Here is a 13048-nt window from a genome sequence, read left to right on the forward strand (position 1 = left end):
GCACCTCCATGGTGCTTCAAGAGCTGCCTCTCCCAGTTGTAAATGAGATCATCTTTGATGAGGTCTGGATGAATAACCACCCTTTATTACCTGCTTTCTGTGTGCTGGGCCCTATAAATGCTTTATAGGGAATATGTCCTTTTAATCCTCCCAACAGCCCTTTGCAGTTAGTGCAGTAACTCACTTTATAGACAGGAGATTGAGGTCTGAGTAAGGGTAAATCATTTGTCCAAGACCAACAACCAGTTGGTGGTAGAACAGGGATTTGAACCCAGAGATTGTCTGGCTGCAGAACTTGTGCTTACCCTAACCACCAATCTTTAAATAGCATTTTGTTCTAATGAAAATTGCTAGTGTAATGTCCAGCAAGTTGAAGGGGAAAAAATTAAGAAGCGCTTTAATTTAGCAGGGGATCTGGGGGAATGCTCTAGATCTTGGTTTGTAGTCTATAAAAGAATAATTATGCCATTCTTCGCCCACCCACCCTACAAAGGCACATCAGGTTTAACAAATCCGTCATTAAGGCTCTGAGAACCTCTGATGATTGATGATGCTTAAATAATGAGTGAATGAGTTTTTACATCCCTGCTCAATACCAAAGTCCCCTAACTGAGGCTTTCCGCCAATAGCTGGTTTGGGGGGCTTCCCTGGTAGTGCAGGGATTAAAGACAACGCTATGAAGCTATCCGCAGCCACTGCAGCATAAGTTCTATCCCCTACCAGGGAGCTGACCCACATGGAGCAGCAGACTTCTCCTTGTCTCACCCGCTGCTTCCCTCAGCAGTGTATTTCAGTCAGTCTGCCTGTTCTGCTCCCCATTCTGTCTCTGGTGAATCCTCTCACCCCCTGTACCTCTGGCTTACACCCCAGTTCTTGTATGCATAAATAAATAAATCTTTAAAAAAAATAGCTGGTTTGGGATTTTAAAAGCAAATTTCACATGCATTCTAAGTCAGAAACCAAACTTTTTGTGGCATGATAGTAAGGCATTTCTGCAGAGACTTCATCTGGCATCTAGAAGCTGCCTCTAAGGCAAGCTCCGTGTCCTGTGGGAATGTGTGGACCTAGTCCTGTGAGGCTGAGTTCCTCTGCAGTTGGCTTGGGGAAGAGTGAATTTGGTAAAGTGGGTCAGTTCATTTTACTCCCTTAACCCCGTACTCTTTGGTCCTCCCATCTCCTCTTTCACTTGCTCTGATGAAGATTGCCTGGGTTACTACAATAGACTCCAAATTAGTTTCCTTATAATATTTTTCAATGGGTGTATGAAAGGGTTAATCTGTATATACACAGATTAAAAACATTCATCCTTTATCAAACCAAAAGGAATGACAAGAAACCCACACGGGTAGTTTCTCAGTGTATCCCAGGAAAGTTATCAAATTCTTTGTTGGAAACTGCTGAGCAAGTAGCATTTTAAAGACTTTCAAGGGGAAACTCAAAAATAGATAATTTTGAAATGATCACATAGCCAGTGTAGGGTAAGGAAAAATGTCAGGCTTTTCTGCCCTCCCGCCATCAGGATAGATGATGGATCCTTGCGGTCCTGCATGCATGCCCGATGGCAGACACCTGGAGTAGGGTGTGGGCATAGGTAGATGGGATTCACCTGGGCTAAGACTGTGCTTTTAAGGGCAGCATCACAGGGACGCCAATAGAAGCCAAAGCAGAAGCCAAGAAGCCGAGAACGAACAGAAGCCGAGAGAGATGCAGAGAACGCTGGAGAGCCCAGATAGAGTGAAGACTTGCTGGGGGCTGGGAGGCCTGCCAGCCTCCCCTTCCCCCAGCACCCCTGCCTGCCGTTTACCTGGTAATCCCAATAAAAGACCTGCAAAAAACCACTGAGGACTCTGACTCTTCCTTTACCCGGTCTGCTGGATCCTAGAAAACCTGCTCGGTGCTCTGTTCCTGCCCTTACAGCCAGTCATAAGAGGAAGATATTTTTTGAAAAATGACCCAGAAACTTCATGTATTTGTTAAAAATTAAAATGATAAAAATCGTGAAAATGTTTGCTATAGAAAGGAAAATCAATACATAATACTGGCACTGTGCTCTTTAAATTTTAATTTTAAAAATTTAAGTTAATTTTAATTTTGATATTTTCATTCCTAGAATTTTTTTTGATTTGTTGTCTACTCTCCCTCTTCATTTTTCACAGAAAGTGTTCATTCCTTATGGCCACTGTTCCTTTCATGATTTCCTTAACATTTTAAATATACTTCCTTGAATACCTTACTTCAGATTGTTCTCCGTGTACAGGTGTTTGTTTATTGTGCAATTCATTACCTTCAGTCACCTGTGCATTTTCCCTGTGAATGTCATTTTCTTCAAAGGTTGTTGTTAGTTGGATGCCACCATTCCTTCGCCTGAGGGGAAAATGGTTTTACTTTGCTTCTTCTCAGACTCTAATGATGGTATGGTCCCAGGCCGGACAGTGCCTTTCTTTACCACCTTCCTAGGAAGGCTGATAGAGTGAATTGAATACAAATCTCAAATCTGGGCAGAGAGCTCAGTTCCCTGGCAAGGACCTGAGCCTTATCTCTTAACCCTAAGGGGTGAAATCCCCAGCCCCAACCCCTTAAAGCCATTACTAAGTCCAAGGCCGCCAATCTTTGAGTTCAGCTCTCATCAATCATTAGTTTGCTTTGTTTCAAGCACTTAGACTTCTCTTCTTGCCCTCAGACACTGCTGTGCTTTAAAAATTAGCATATGCTTCACCCATCATTCCCATGTTTATACTGGGATTATTATTCCATTACTATCCCATTATTATCCCATTATTATCCATCACATTAACCAGCAGTACTTATTTCTCTTTTCCATTTACTACAACTAGATATATTTCAGAGACTGGGAGGGACTTTGAAAATGAAATGACTTATTGGGGGTAGAATTGGTTGTTTTACAGTAACTATCTTTCACTAATTTGCAAATATTCTGTATTGATACTGTCTTTAAAACAACAAGAACAATCCTCTTTTTAACCATAGTCTTTCTTTTTTCAGAATGCATACACTACAACTGCCATTAATGGGACAGATTTTTGCACATCAGCAAAAGATGCATTCAAGCTCTTATCCAAGAATTCAAGTCATTTGACATCTGTTAATTGCTTTGGAGACTTCATAATTTTTCTAGGAAAGGTGAGATGTCTTCACAAAATAATAAAGGAACTTGGGATTCCAAAGTTAAGCCTGAAACAAGGTTTGGAAAGAGAACTAATATTTCTGGAGTGCTTACTCTGTAGTAGATGCTGTGTCTCATTCTCTCATTTAATCCTCAATTCTGTAAGGGAGACCCTGTGTTTCTTAGAAGGAACACATAATTGCTGATGAGCTTCTTTCTAATCATGTGATAAGCAATGACTCCGTTTTTTGAATGAAGTAGCATGCAGACATTCACGTCCACCTTTGTGGATGCCCAAGGGCAATGAGGACTCCAGTGGGTCTCTTTTGTCTGATACAGAATTATGTCATCATGGTTGGTCATCAGGATCCTGGAAATATTAGTTTCCTAGTAAAGAATTGACTCATCTTTTTGTCTCCCCACCCCAGCACTGGGAAGCCCATCTGATTAAACCCCAGGGTAAACAAACAAAAAGTCACACATTAAACTAGTGTACGTCCACTCAACAGATTGCTGCAATATTGTTAAAAAGTGACATGTTATTTTTCAAATGATCCTTTTTGTAGTACTAAGTGAAAAACACACGAACACCTTGGTGAGGCTGTTGTTCCATCTACACAAAGGCAAAATCTAGACACAGAAATTGGAAGTACTTATTCTCATCTCTCCAATTTAACTGGGTTTTCTCTTGTTACTCTAGCTTCTCATTTTTTTCTTCTTCAGGCATGTAGATGAAACTATTACTTGTAATGTGGCACCTTTGACTAAAGACTTTTCGAAGATATCTAACCAAGGGCCTCCTTGGTGGCACAAGGGGTTAAGTCTCAGAACTCTGAAGCTATCCTTAGCCACTGTAGCACGAGTTTGATCCCAGGCCAGGGAGCTACCCACATGGTGCAGCAGACCTCTCCTGCCTCACCGGCTGCTCCCCTCAGCAATGTATTTCAGTAGATCCACCTGTTCTGTTCCCCACTCTGTCTCTGGTGAATCCTCTCATCCACCCCCCGCTGGCCTGTACCCTAGTTCTTGTATGCATGAGTAAATCTTTAAAAAAAAAAAAAAAGATATTCTAACCAACCAATTTATAAAGCTTTTCAACCATATCCGGTCTTGCCAGGTGCTGGTGGTGTGCTTCACTGTTTTCGGAGGGCTGATGGCCTTCAACTACAACCGTGTGCTCCAGGTGTGGGCGATCCCACTACTCTTGGTTGCTTTTTTTGCCTACTTAGTAGCCCATAGCTTTTTATCTGTGTTTGAAACTGTGCTGGACGCACTTTTTTTATGTTTTGCTGTTGACTTGGAAACAAATGATGGATCATCGGAAAAGCCCTACTTTATGGACCAAGAGTTTTTGGTAAGCAGACATTTCATTCCCTGTTGAAATCTCCATCCTCACAATTGCGAATGTTGAAGGCTTGCACATAAAGGAGGCACATACCCAGACTCATTTTCTCTCCCAAGGGCCCATGATTCTCCATCCATAGCTTGAATGTCCTCAGGACATCTGGGCTCCACTTTCCTGGGCTGAACCCATATCCCTTGTGGAAACCTCCCTGGGGAAAAGTGAAGCTGAGCAATGAGCACTGAGCACATGGATCAAAATGTTCTGGACACAGAAGCAGTCAAATCCCTTTGGTGCTGATGACTTGGTTGGCCTCTAGGAGGGCTGCAGGCTTAACAGTTGATCTTTCTCAAAAGCATTTTCACATCCCCAAGCATCAGGTCACATCTGTCAGATTGTAGGGAGCATGTGCTCCAGTCTAGACTAAACACTTCTTGTGCCAGCACTGATAGATCTTCGACCCCAGGCCCTTTGTTAGCCAGCACACACCAACGTGACAAGAGCCACACCCTTGTGACCCCCCCCTACTGCTTTTATCTGGAAATAGCAGGCAGCTGTTTCCAACAGCTTTTGCCACAGTTGTTGCTTATTTGCCTTATCCAGGCAGACAGGGATATGGTAACAGCTGAATGAAGTCTCATCTCTTGCTCTTGTCTGGGTCAACTGACGTCTTAATAATTTTCTTTCATTCTGTTGCCATAAAACCTAGCCATTATGCTTTTAAACAGAGCATTCAAAGCACTCTTCAGTAGGGCACTGAAGTTTAACAAGCACTTCTACAGCTTTATAATTAAATGTTTCCTCACCCTTCTCCATATAAAACAAAATGGCATTTTATTTGTATGTACCCTAAAGAAAATATTTCTGATGGTGGGTAGAAAGCTAACCAAAGTCTCCAATCTGATGGACACTTCTCTGATTAAAAACCCAGTTTGAGATCTACACCCCCTCCCCACACTTTATCCCACCAAGATGTTTTAATTCAACAGGGAAAGGTTTTTTAAGGATTAGATTCCCTGAAATGATATGGTCAAGTAAATGGTTGCCAACAGCGCAGATATAAGAAAACTGGTCTAACTCATTCTTTTGTTTTTTAGAGTTTCATAAAAAGGATCCACAAATTAAATGGTGTAGGGGCACAGAAAGACAAGAACCCATCAAAGGAAGAGGGCACAGAACTCCGGCCGATTATGAGTTAGGAATATATCAGACATTTGTGCCTGGAAACAGCATCTTTCAAGAGTCATTCACAGAATAAATAAGGCCCAAAGGACCCTATTCTTCATTATTTGTCATTACTGTCTGATCATGTTACAAATTAGAACGATTTAAGTCTACAACCTTTTTCTACCAACTAGGATAGAAAACCTTTTGAGGTCATGTTTATATGCATTAATTAAAAAGCACTCTATGTGAAAAATCATTTCAGGGCACCAATGAAAAGCACACTCCTACTCACAGCCAATAAATCAACATTTCTCAGCAGAAATCTCTGGAATGTTAATACAGAGGACTTTTCCCTGCTCATCCAGTCATGGAATTATGCATAACATGTCAAAATACAATTCTTAGTGACAATAAAAACCAAAAGTTTAACCAGAATGACACTGATAGGCATCGTATAAAACAGAGTTTAACCAGATAGGAGTTCAATTTGTTAAAAGTACAGGTCCACCTCTTACAAATTCACAAACAATTCTGGAGAAGTGTTTTTCCACCATCCCCAGAGATTTAAAAAGTTTAAAACTTCTTAGAATTTTAAAAATATTGGGACATTTAACATGTTGATTGGCAGTCTCTTCAGTTAGATGAGTGGGTAAACCAAATCACCTACTCACCTAACAGAAGTGTGGATCTGGTTTAATTTGCCTGTGCAAGTAGTGCAATAGATCCCTCTTCAAAGATAGCGAGAAGCAACATGTCAACTTAGGTTTCCTTAACAAATATAAATTGTGACTCTTTTCTTTTTTTTTTTTTAAATAATAAATTTTATTTTTATATTCCCCATACAATTGCAACCCCCCTGTGACTCTTTTCTTAAACTGCACCATTGAATTAGTTCAGCTGACAATCTTCTTTATGTAAGGGTGTAGGGTAAGTAGAAATTGTCAGGATTTTTCACCCTCCCGCCATTGGTGTCTAAGATCCACACTTGTGGGCTTACATGTGTACCTGTTGGCAGACACCTGGAGTAAGGCATGGGCATCATAAGTGGGCGCACCTGGGCTGAGAGGCTGGGCATATAAAGGTGGCGTCACGGGGATGCCAGCAGCAGCAAGGAAGATGCCATGGGACAGTGCAGAGAGCACAGAATGAGTGAAGATTTGCTGGGGGGCTCATTGGCAGGCAGGTTCCTAGGCCCCCGACCCCCTGCCTGTCGTGCACCTGGTTTCTGCACTACAAATGATGTGAAAATCTCAATAAAAGCCTGAAAAAGCCACCGAGGGTTCCAGGACTCTCCTTAACCTGTCTGCCTGGATCACAGAGAATCTGCTCTCTCTCTGTGCCTTGCTGGCACTACAAGGGGATTTAGACAGTTCGATTCAGTGATTGTGGCCTGATGAAGAGTCAGCTGCACTTTTGTGGATGCATTGAATCCTGCGGACATGCTCAGCCTCTGCCTCAGGAAAACGCAAGCAGGTTTCACCAGCTCTAGCATTCATCCTATCAGGAGAAACCACCTGTTTCTCAGCCACCTGGCTGAGAAAATGTCAAAAGTACAAGTAATTTGCCTTTGGTGTTTGGATTTCTGCCATTACAATTTAGCTGTTTACCATCCCTGTCCTGACTGAAGGTAACTTTACCAACACTTCATACCTATGTACCCTCGTTTATTAAGGAACAACACATCCTATTCCTGATCCAGTGTGTTCCTTGTTGATATTTACTCACCCCATCCCCACCAGTGTTCCTGCAGGTGATTTTAAAATTATTCCAAATTGGATTTAAGATGAATTTGGGGCAGCTGAGTCACTGTAGGACTCCTGACTTCCTGCAATGGGCAGGTCCCCTCATTTTCCTAAGCCTTGGTCTCCAGCACAGCATGCATTGTGTGGATAAAATAAATCTTAAAATATTTCATAATAGTATCCAGGAAAGTATACATAAAAAAAAATCTGACTCTACTTATCTAGCCAGAAAATAATCAGCCTGTGGCTCATACGAATGTTCAAAAAAAATATTTATTTATAAAAAATACAATGGGATAGGTTTATGCTGAGAAATGCAGCAATAAATACAGTCGAAGAAAACAGAGCGACTCTACATTGATACATTGGCACAAATAGGAAGAGCAAACGCACCACCCAGGCCTACATGTCCGCAGGCTGATTTAGTACACGCTCCTTGGAAACAGCACTCTGAAAGACCTTGTCAGTTCGGTAAGAGAATGAGTACACAGGTAATCACAAATGCACGCTGATCATGACTTTATTTAAAAATTAGCAAACAATACTGTGGAAACATTGATATGTAAATTTCTAAAATGCTGCATCTTCAATTTAGTTGGCAAAGACCGTATTTAGCTCTAAGCATGAGTTTAGTCTTCCATGTAGAAACCAGATACTAAACTGTAAAAAAAAAAAATAGGTTCCTATTGCTTGAAAATACCAGTTTAAGTAGAAGAGTGTAAAAATGCATAGATCTTTAATGAAAGAATTGGCTGTACAAGAGTGTTCCCCTTTCACAGTATTCCTTTTTACTTCATATGCGAGTTACTGGTTATGCTGTAGGATTTAACTGTTACAGCACTAAAAGGCAACTATTTAGGAAAGAGGCAGAAAAAGGAAAAAGGAATGTATGTAAGGCAATATTTCTTTTAGGTACAATAAGCATAATAGTGTTTTAGGAAGACAAGATAAAAATTACTCAAGGCTAGCTTGGTTTTCACTGAATAAAAACAATGGGCTAAATACTGAGCTCCGCTGTGACTAGTAATCAATGCCTTGGTCGCCATACGGGTAATCTCTGGGGTAGTCATCTTGGTACTCGTCTGGGTATTCTGCCTGATAATCACTATCACTGATTTCTGACCCATTTGTTCCTGTTCCTTGGCTCCCGTTGTGAATGACGGGTTCTGTGGGAGCAGCACAGTATTTGGGATCGTAGACCTGGCGCCCGAGCCCATACACACTCATCCCTTTCTGGGAAGCCACTTTGTTGGTGCCCATCTGTAGGGAGATCGTTGAGTTGTCCACGGGCTGTAGCGTGAGCTTCTGATCATAGATGTCTCTCCGGGTGCCAGGTGCTAACATCCCCGCCTGGTAGAAAACATAATATTAAACATTAAAATAGCAGCTAAAACCCATTCTTGTGACAATTTTATACATTATGAAATTCACACTGAATGTGGAAACACTAGCAACTTCCATTCCATCCAGAGGTAAAGCTAACTAACCAAAATAGCCTGATGCCAAATCTCCCTTAGGAAGCAAATATTCACTGGCTTTCAGGCTAGGTCAGCCCTTCCTTCAAAACCTTGCTCTGCTGTAAAATTGCAAAGTGGTCTCCAACAAGTTAATTTGCTTTTAGTTTTAGGTTTCTTGCCTGCAAAATTGAGATAATGCCATTTACTATGGATTTATGAGAGAATTAGACAAATAATGTAAAATGACGCATAACACTAGCACACCTGGAGGTCACAGGTGTGACGAAACACTCGATTCCAGGCCACCAGTTTCAGAAGTTTCTAATGCAGTCAGCAAAATCTACTGGGCAGTCCTTAAAGACTTGAGTCTTTCAAAAAGCTCCCAGATACCAAACAGTCACTTCAGGGCACCATAACTCCCATCTCCTCCCTCCACTGATGCCAAGCACATGCTCCCATATTTAAATGTGGTGAAAAAATTTGAGTGGCAGCTATAGATGTGATGCCACATTCCTTAAAGGCCAACAACAAATCTCATCTTGGCATCATTATGAAAAAGCCTTTTCAAACCATTCCCCACGTTTATTGGACATGAGACCTGTCTGCTCTCCAATAATGATGGGAACTTTTATGAGATGCTAGCGATCTATTTTTAACAGGGAGATACTTCCACCCAGGGTATGGTGGTGACACCCGTATTCTCACCAAGCTGCATTTAAGCCACAGCGTTCATGCAGGTGATAGAACACTAAACACTTGTTAGAACACCAGATAATTTTACCTACTCAGTTAATTAAAGGCCCCTTTAAAAAAAAAAAAAAAAAAAAATTCAGAAGCATCAGAATGAGCAATTTCCTGGATTTGCTGCAAGGACACTGTAAATATTCCCTTTTCTCTTTCAGGCAGGTGGGCAAGCCAGCTGTCCTGTCAACAAAAGCCACAGGCCACACTACACATAATGTGTTGCTACAGAAAGGGGCCTTGGATTCTTTCGGTGTCGCAGCAAAATCTAATTTCCTGAAAAAATACACTCTGAATACCATACCAAAAATACTTACTCTGGGGCCCTCCCAGGTGGCTCAGGGGTTAGTCTCAGCACTATCACCTTCATGGTCTGAGTTTGATCCCCAGCCAGGTAGCTGACCCACATGGCACAGCAGACCTCTCCTGACTCGCCCGCTATTCCCCTCAGCAGTGTATTTCAGTCAATCTTCCTGTTCTCTTCCCCACTGTCTCTGGTGAATCCATTCACCCCCCTACACCTCCTGCCCATACCCCACTTCTTGTATATATAAATAAATAAATCTTAAAAAAAAAAAAACCTACTCTGAACTTATTAAAAAGGCGGCAAGCACTCACTGAACAGAGCACTTTGTACTCTGCACACGTAGGGGCAGCCCTGCTTACCTGGCTGGCTCCTTTGTTGGTGCCCATCTGCAGACTAATCGTGGTCTGGTCAAAAGGCTTGTCAGTTTGCATTTTGGGATCATAAAGATGCCTCCTAGTCCCGTAGGCTGTCATTCCTGCCTGGCTGGCACATTTGTTGGTTCCCATCTTTTAATTGAAAAACAAAATCAGCACTAATTATTAGAAGCCAACAATAGAGAGGACACAAAACTTTCTCTTCTACTGAAGAGTTGGAAGAGGCAAAACTGACAGAGACTTCCCATGATGATTCTCTGGTCAAATGGATACAAAAACTCTTCTACACTTTTACAAGCAAATTTCAAGGTATGAAGACAATTTCAACTAATTATGAAATAGGAAACTCCACAACATGATCAATCATATAAAAAAGGTGTACACAGCAGAGATGGATACACAAAAAGCTATTACAGTAGCAGAATTAGGAATAACTAATTTCCTCTACTAATCTCCCTCCCCACCCCTTTGCACTGATAACCAAATAAAATGCTTCAGCCATTTCAAGGCACAGAAGCAATCTTTGGCTAAGCAATATGCTTTTCTGCTCTGGATAGGTTTTGCATGTGATGGCAGCTTAACGAGGACTTCCCTATATTTCATCAAAATCGCCAACATTTTCATGGGAAAAGAACACATTATATCCCTCTAATGCAATGTCATTGGACAGAGAGGGGGAGAATGAGATGAGGAATGTGAACTCAGCCAGGTTCAGCAGAACAATAATTAACTTCTCTTCCCCACTGAGAATAATATGGCTTCAGGAACAACCAGTTCTACTGGTTGGAAATACATTGCTACCATTGGGGGTTCTACTGGTTGGGAATACACTGCTACCATTGGGGTTTTTCCCTTAAAAACAAGATTGATTGAAGGAACATTTTATTGCTGAAAGTAAATCATACTCTTTGGGAAAGATTCAGAAAACATACAAGCAAAAAGGAAGGGGAGAGGGGGAAACCACTGTAATTCTAGCCTCCAGTCACTGTAAACGTATGTATCTTTCCAGCTGTTTTTACCTTATGTATCTGAATACATCCACAGATACACATGCATATAAATATACACATACATATAAAACATACACATACATCTTTTAAATAAAATTGTGATCACACTGATCATAGTATTTTATAATTTGATTTATGTTCCTTAATCTTTAAGTTCTTGTCTATTACTTTAACATCATTTGTTTTTATGGCTCTATCATAATCTAACCAACTGAATGGAAATGCTGGTTTCCAATTTCTTGCCGCAGATATAATTTTGTACAGTATAAAATAAATCCACCTCACAAAGACTCAGTCAAGAAAGGGGCTTTGTATCACAGCAGGTATCAGATAGTAAAACCCAGAGGATTTGGGCCATTTAGCAATGTTTTTGTGACACTCTTGGGGCGGGGAGGAAATACATGAAGGGGGAAAAAAACCCTGCATTTCCCAGAAATTAAACTGAGACATTCTTTTAGCACTTGGCTTCTGTATCATATTTTACTAGTATAAATAACTGACTCTAGCATTGAGGTTTTGTAAAATCGACTCATTTGGTCAGTAACATCTAGGAATTAAAATGTGCATTTTCTTAAAAAAAAAAAAGGCCAACAATTAGGAAAACTATCATTTCCTGAGAAACAATTACCAAGTCAGTGGCAGGCCTGAGGTTTCTTCCTAAAACCACCACCATGATCTCATGGGCTTTAAAAGGACCTAAATGGACATAAACCACATCCACCACCTCCCCTGAAGCCTACATTGTGCTGTATCTACCTATTCCTCACTTGTGGGAGATACCTTGTAGAATGATGGATACACAAAAAGCTGATGTCAAGCAGAACCACATGACTTACCTGCAAGCCAATTACACTTTGGCCAGCTTTTAATTTTCCCTCATCAAAACGTCTTGTCTGCTTTTCTGCATACTTAACTCCAATATCAATGGTTGTATGGAATCCTTTTGTTTTCGCCTAGACAAAAACCACACACTAACTGAAAAGGAGCACTTCAAAGGAGATTCTGCCAACAGTTTTACAGAAAGCACAAAGAAATGATACTCTTAATAGATGAAGGTTTCATAAGGTAAGACCCAAACTAGGAGTGAAAAACATAGTTAAGGCCATTTATAATACACTGCACCTCTGAAACGTGGGTAGTATTCAAATTAAGCTATCTTGCACGAGGCAGCTGATGTCAGCAGCCTTTGCACAAAGCTAATAATTACAGAAGAGACAGGGCTCTTCCTCGCCTCAGCTGAACTCCCACGGGCAAGGCAAAGATGTAACTCACCACCAACTCGCTGTGGATCTTTTCAGCAGTCATTAAAGACATACGTACCAGACCTGCCAGAGCTACCAGCGTCGTCTGAACCTGTGTCATGTTTCCATTCTCAAAAAGATCATTTGCTTCAAATATGTCATGTGGCTTCATCCCATAAGCCTGGATGGCTTTAATGAAGTTGCCAATATTCTCCAACTATGAAGAAAAGAGTCATATGACTTTTGACATTCATATTATCTAAGGACTCTAGGTCTTCATGAAGAGTTATGAGACACCTAGGGGAAAGCTTGTTGAGGGTTGTTTACTTATTTTCTTATAATTTTGTTAATTTCTGGACAGTATTTGATTTCTCCCCTCAGGTACAGTCCCTGAACCCATGAACCATCACCACAGTCCCTTGTGCCTTCCCTCCCCTGTTCTGACCCTTCTTCATCTTCTCTCCTCTGCTGGATGCCTCAGATCTATGGTCAGCTTTGGCAAGGATTTTAGACCAGGTACATACTTAGCTTTCTGAGCTCTGG

At 41.2% G+C, this 13048-nt stretch overlaps 2 protein-coding genes across 3 annotated transcripts in view; one reads left to right on the plus strand and one right to left on the minus strand.

The window, feature by feature from the left end:
• The window catches only part of SLC44A3 (solute carrier family 44 member 3), a 62774-nt gene extending 55785 nt beyond the window's left edge, over positions 1-6989 (plus strand). For both annotated transcript variants that reach the window (XM_037498995.2, XM_037498994.2), the window contains exons 13-15: positions 3004-3141; positions 4242-4478; positions 5564-6989. In XM_037498995.2, coding sequence (XP_037354892.1) covers positions 3004-3141; positions 4242-4478; positions 5564-5665 — 477 coding nt within the window. In that variant the 3' untranslated portion in view covers positions 5666-6989. The remainder of the gene's footprint in view (positions 1-3003; positions 3142-4241; positions 4479-5563) is intronic.
• Positions 6990-7638: 649 nt separating this feature from the next.
• Positions 7639-13048, minus strand: part of CNN3 (calponin 3) — a 29821-nt gene continuing 24411 nt past the window's right edge. The window contains exons 4-7 of the mRNA XM_037498494.2: positions 12585-12722; positions 12101-12217; positions 10240-10386; positions 7639-8725 (exon numbers count right to left, since the gene is read on the minus strand). Coding sequence (XP_037354391.1) covers positions 8396-8725; positions 10240-10386; positions 12101-12217; positions 12585-12722 — 732 coding nt within the window. The 3' untranslated portion in view covers positions 7639-8395. The remainder of the gene's footprint in view (positions 8726-10239; positions 10387-12100; positions 12218-12584; positions 12723-13048) is intronic.

This window comes from Talpa occidentalis, unplaced genomic scaffold (genome assembly GCF_014898055.3).
Source record: "Talpa occidentalis isolate TD23 unplaced genomic scaffold, MPIMG_talOcc4v2.1 talOcc4.9, whole genome shotgun sequence".
In the NCBI taxonomy this organism is placed as follows: Eukaryota; Metazoa; Chordata; class Mammalia; order Eulipotyphla; family Talpidae; genus Talpa; species Talpa occidentalis.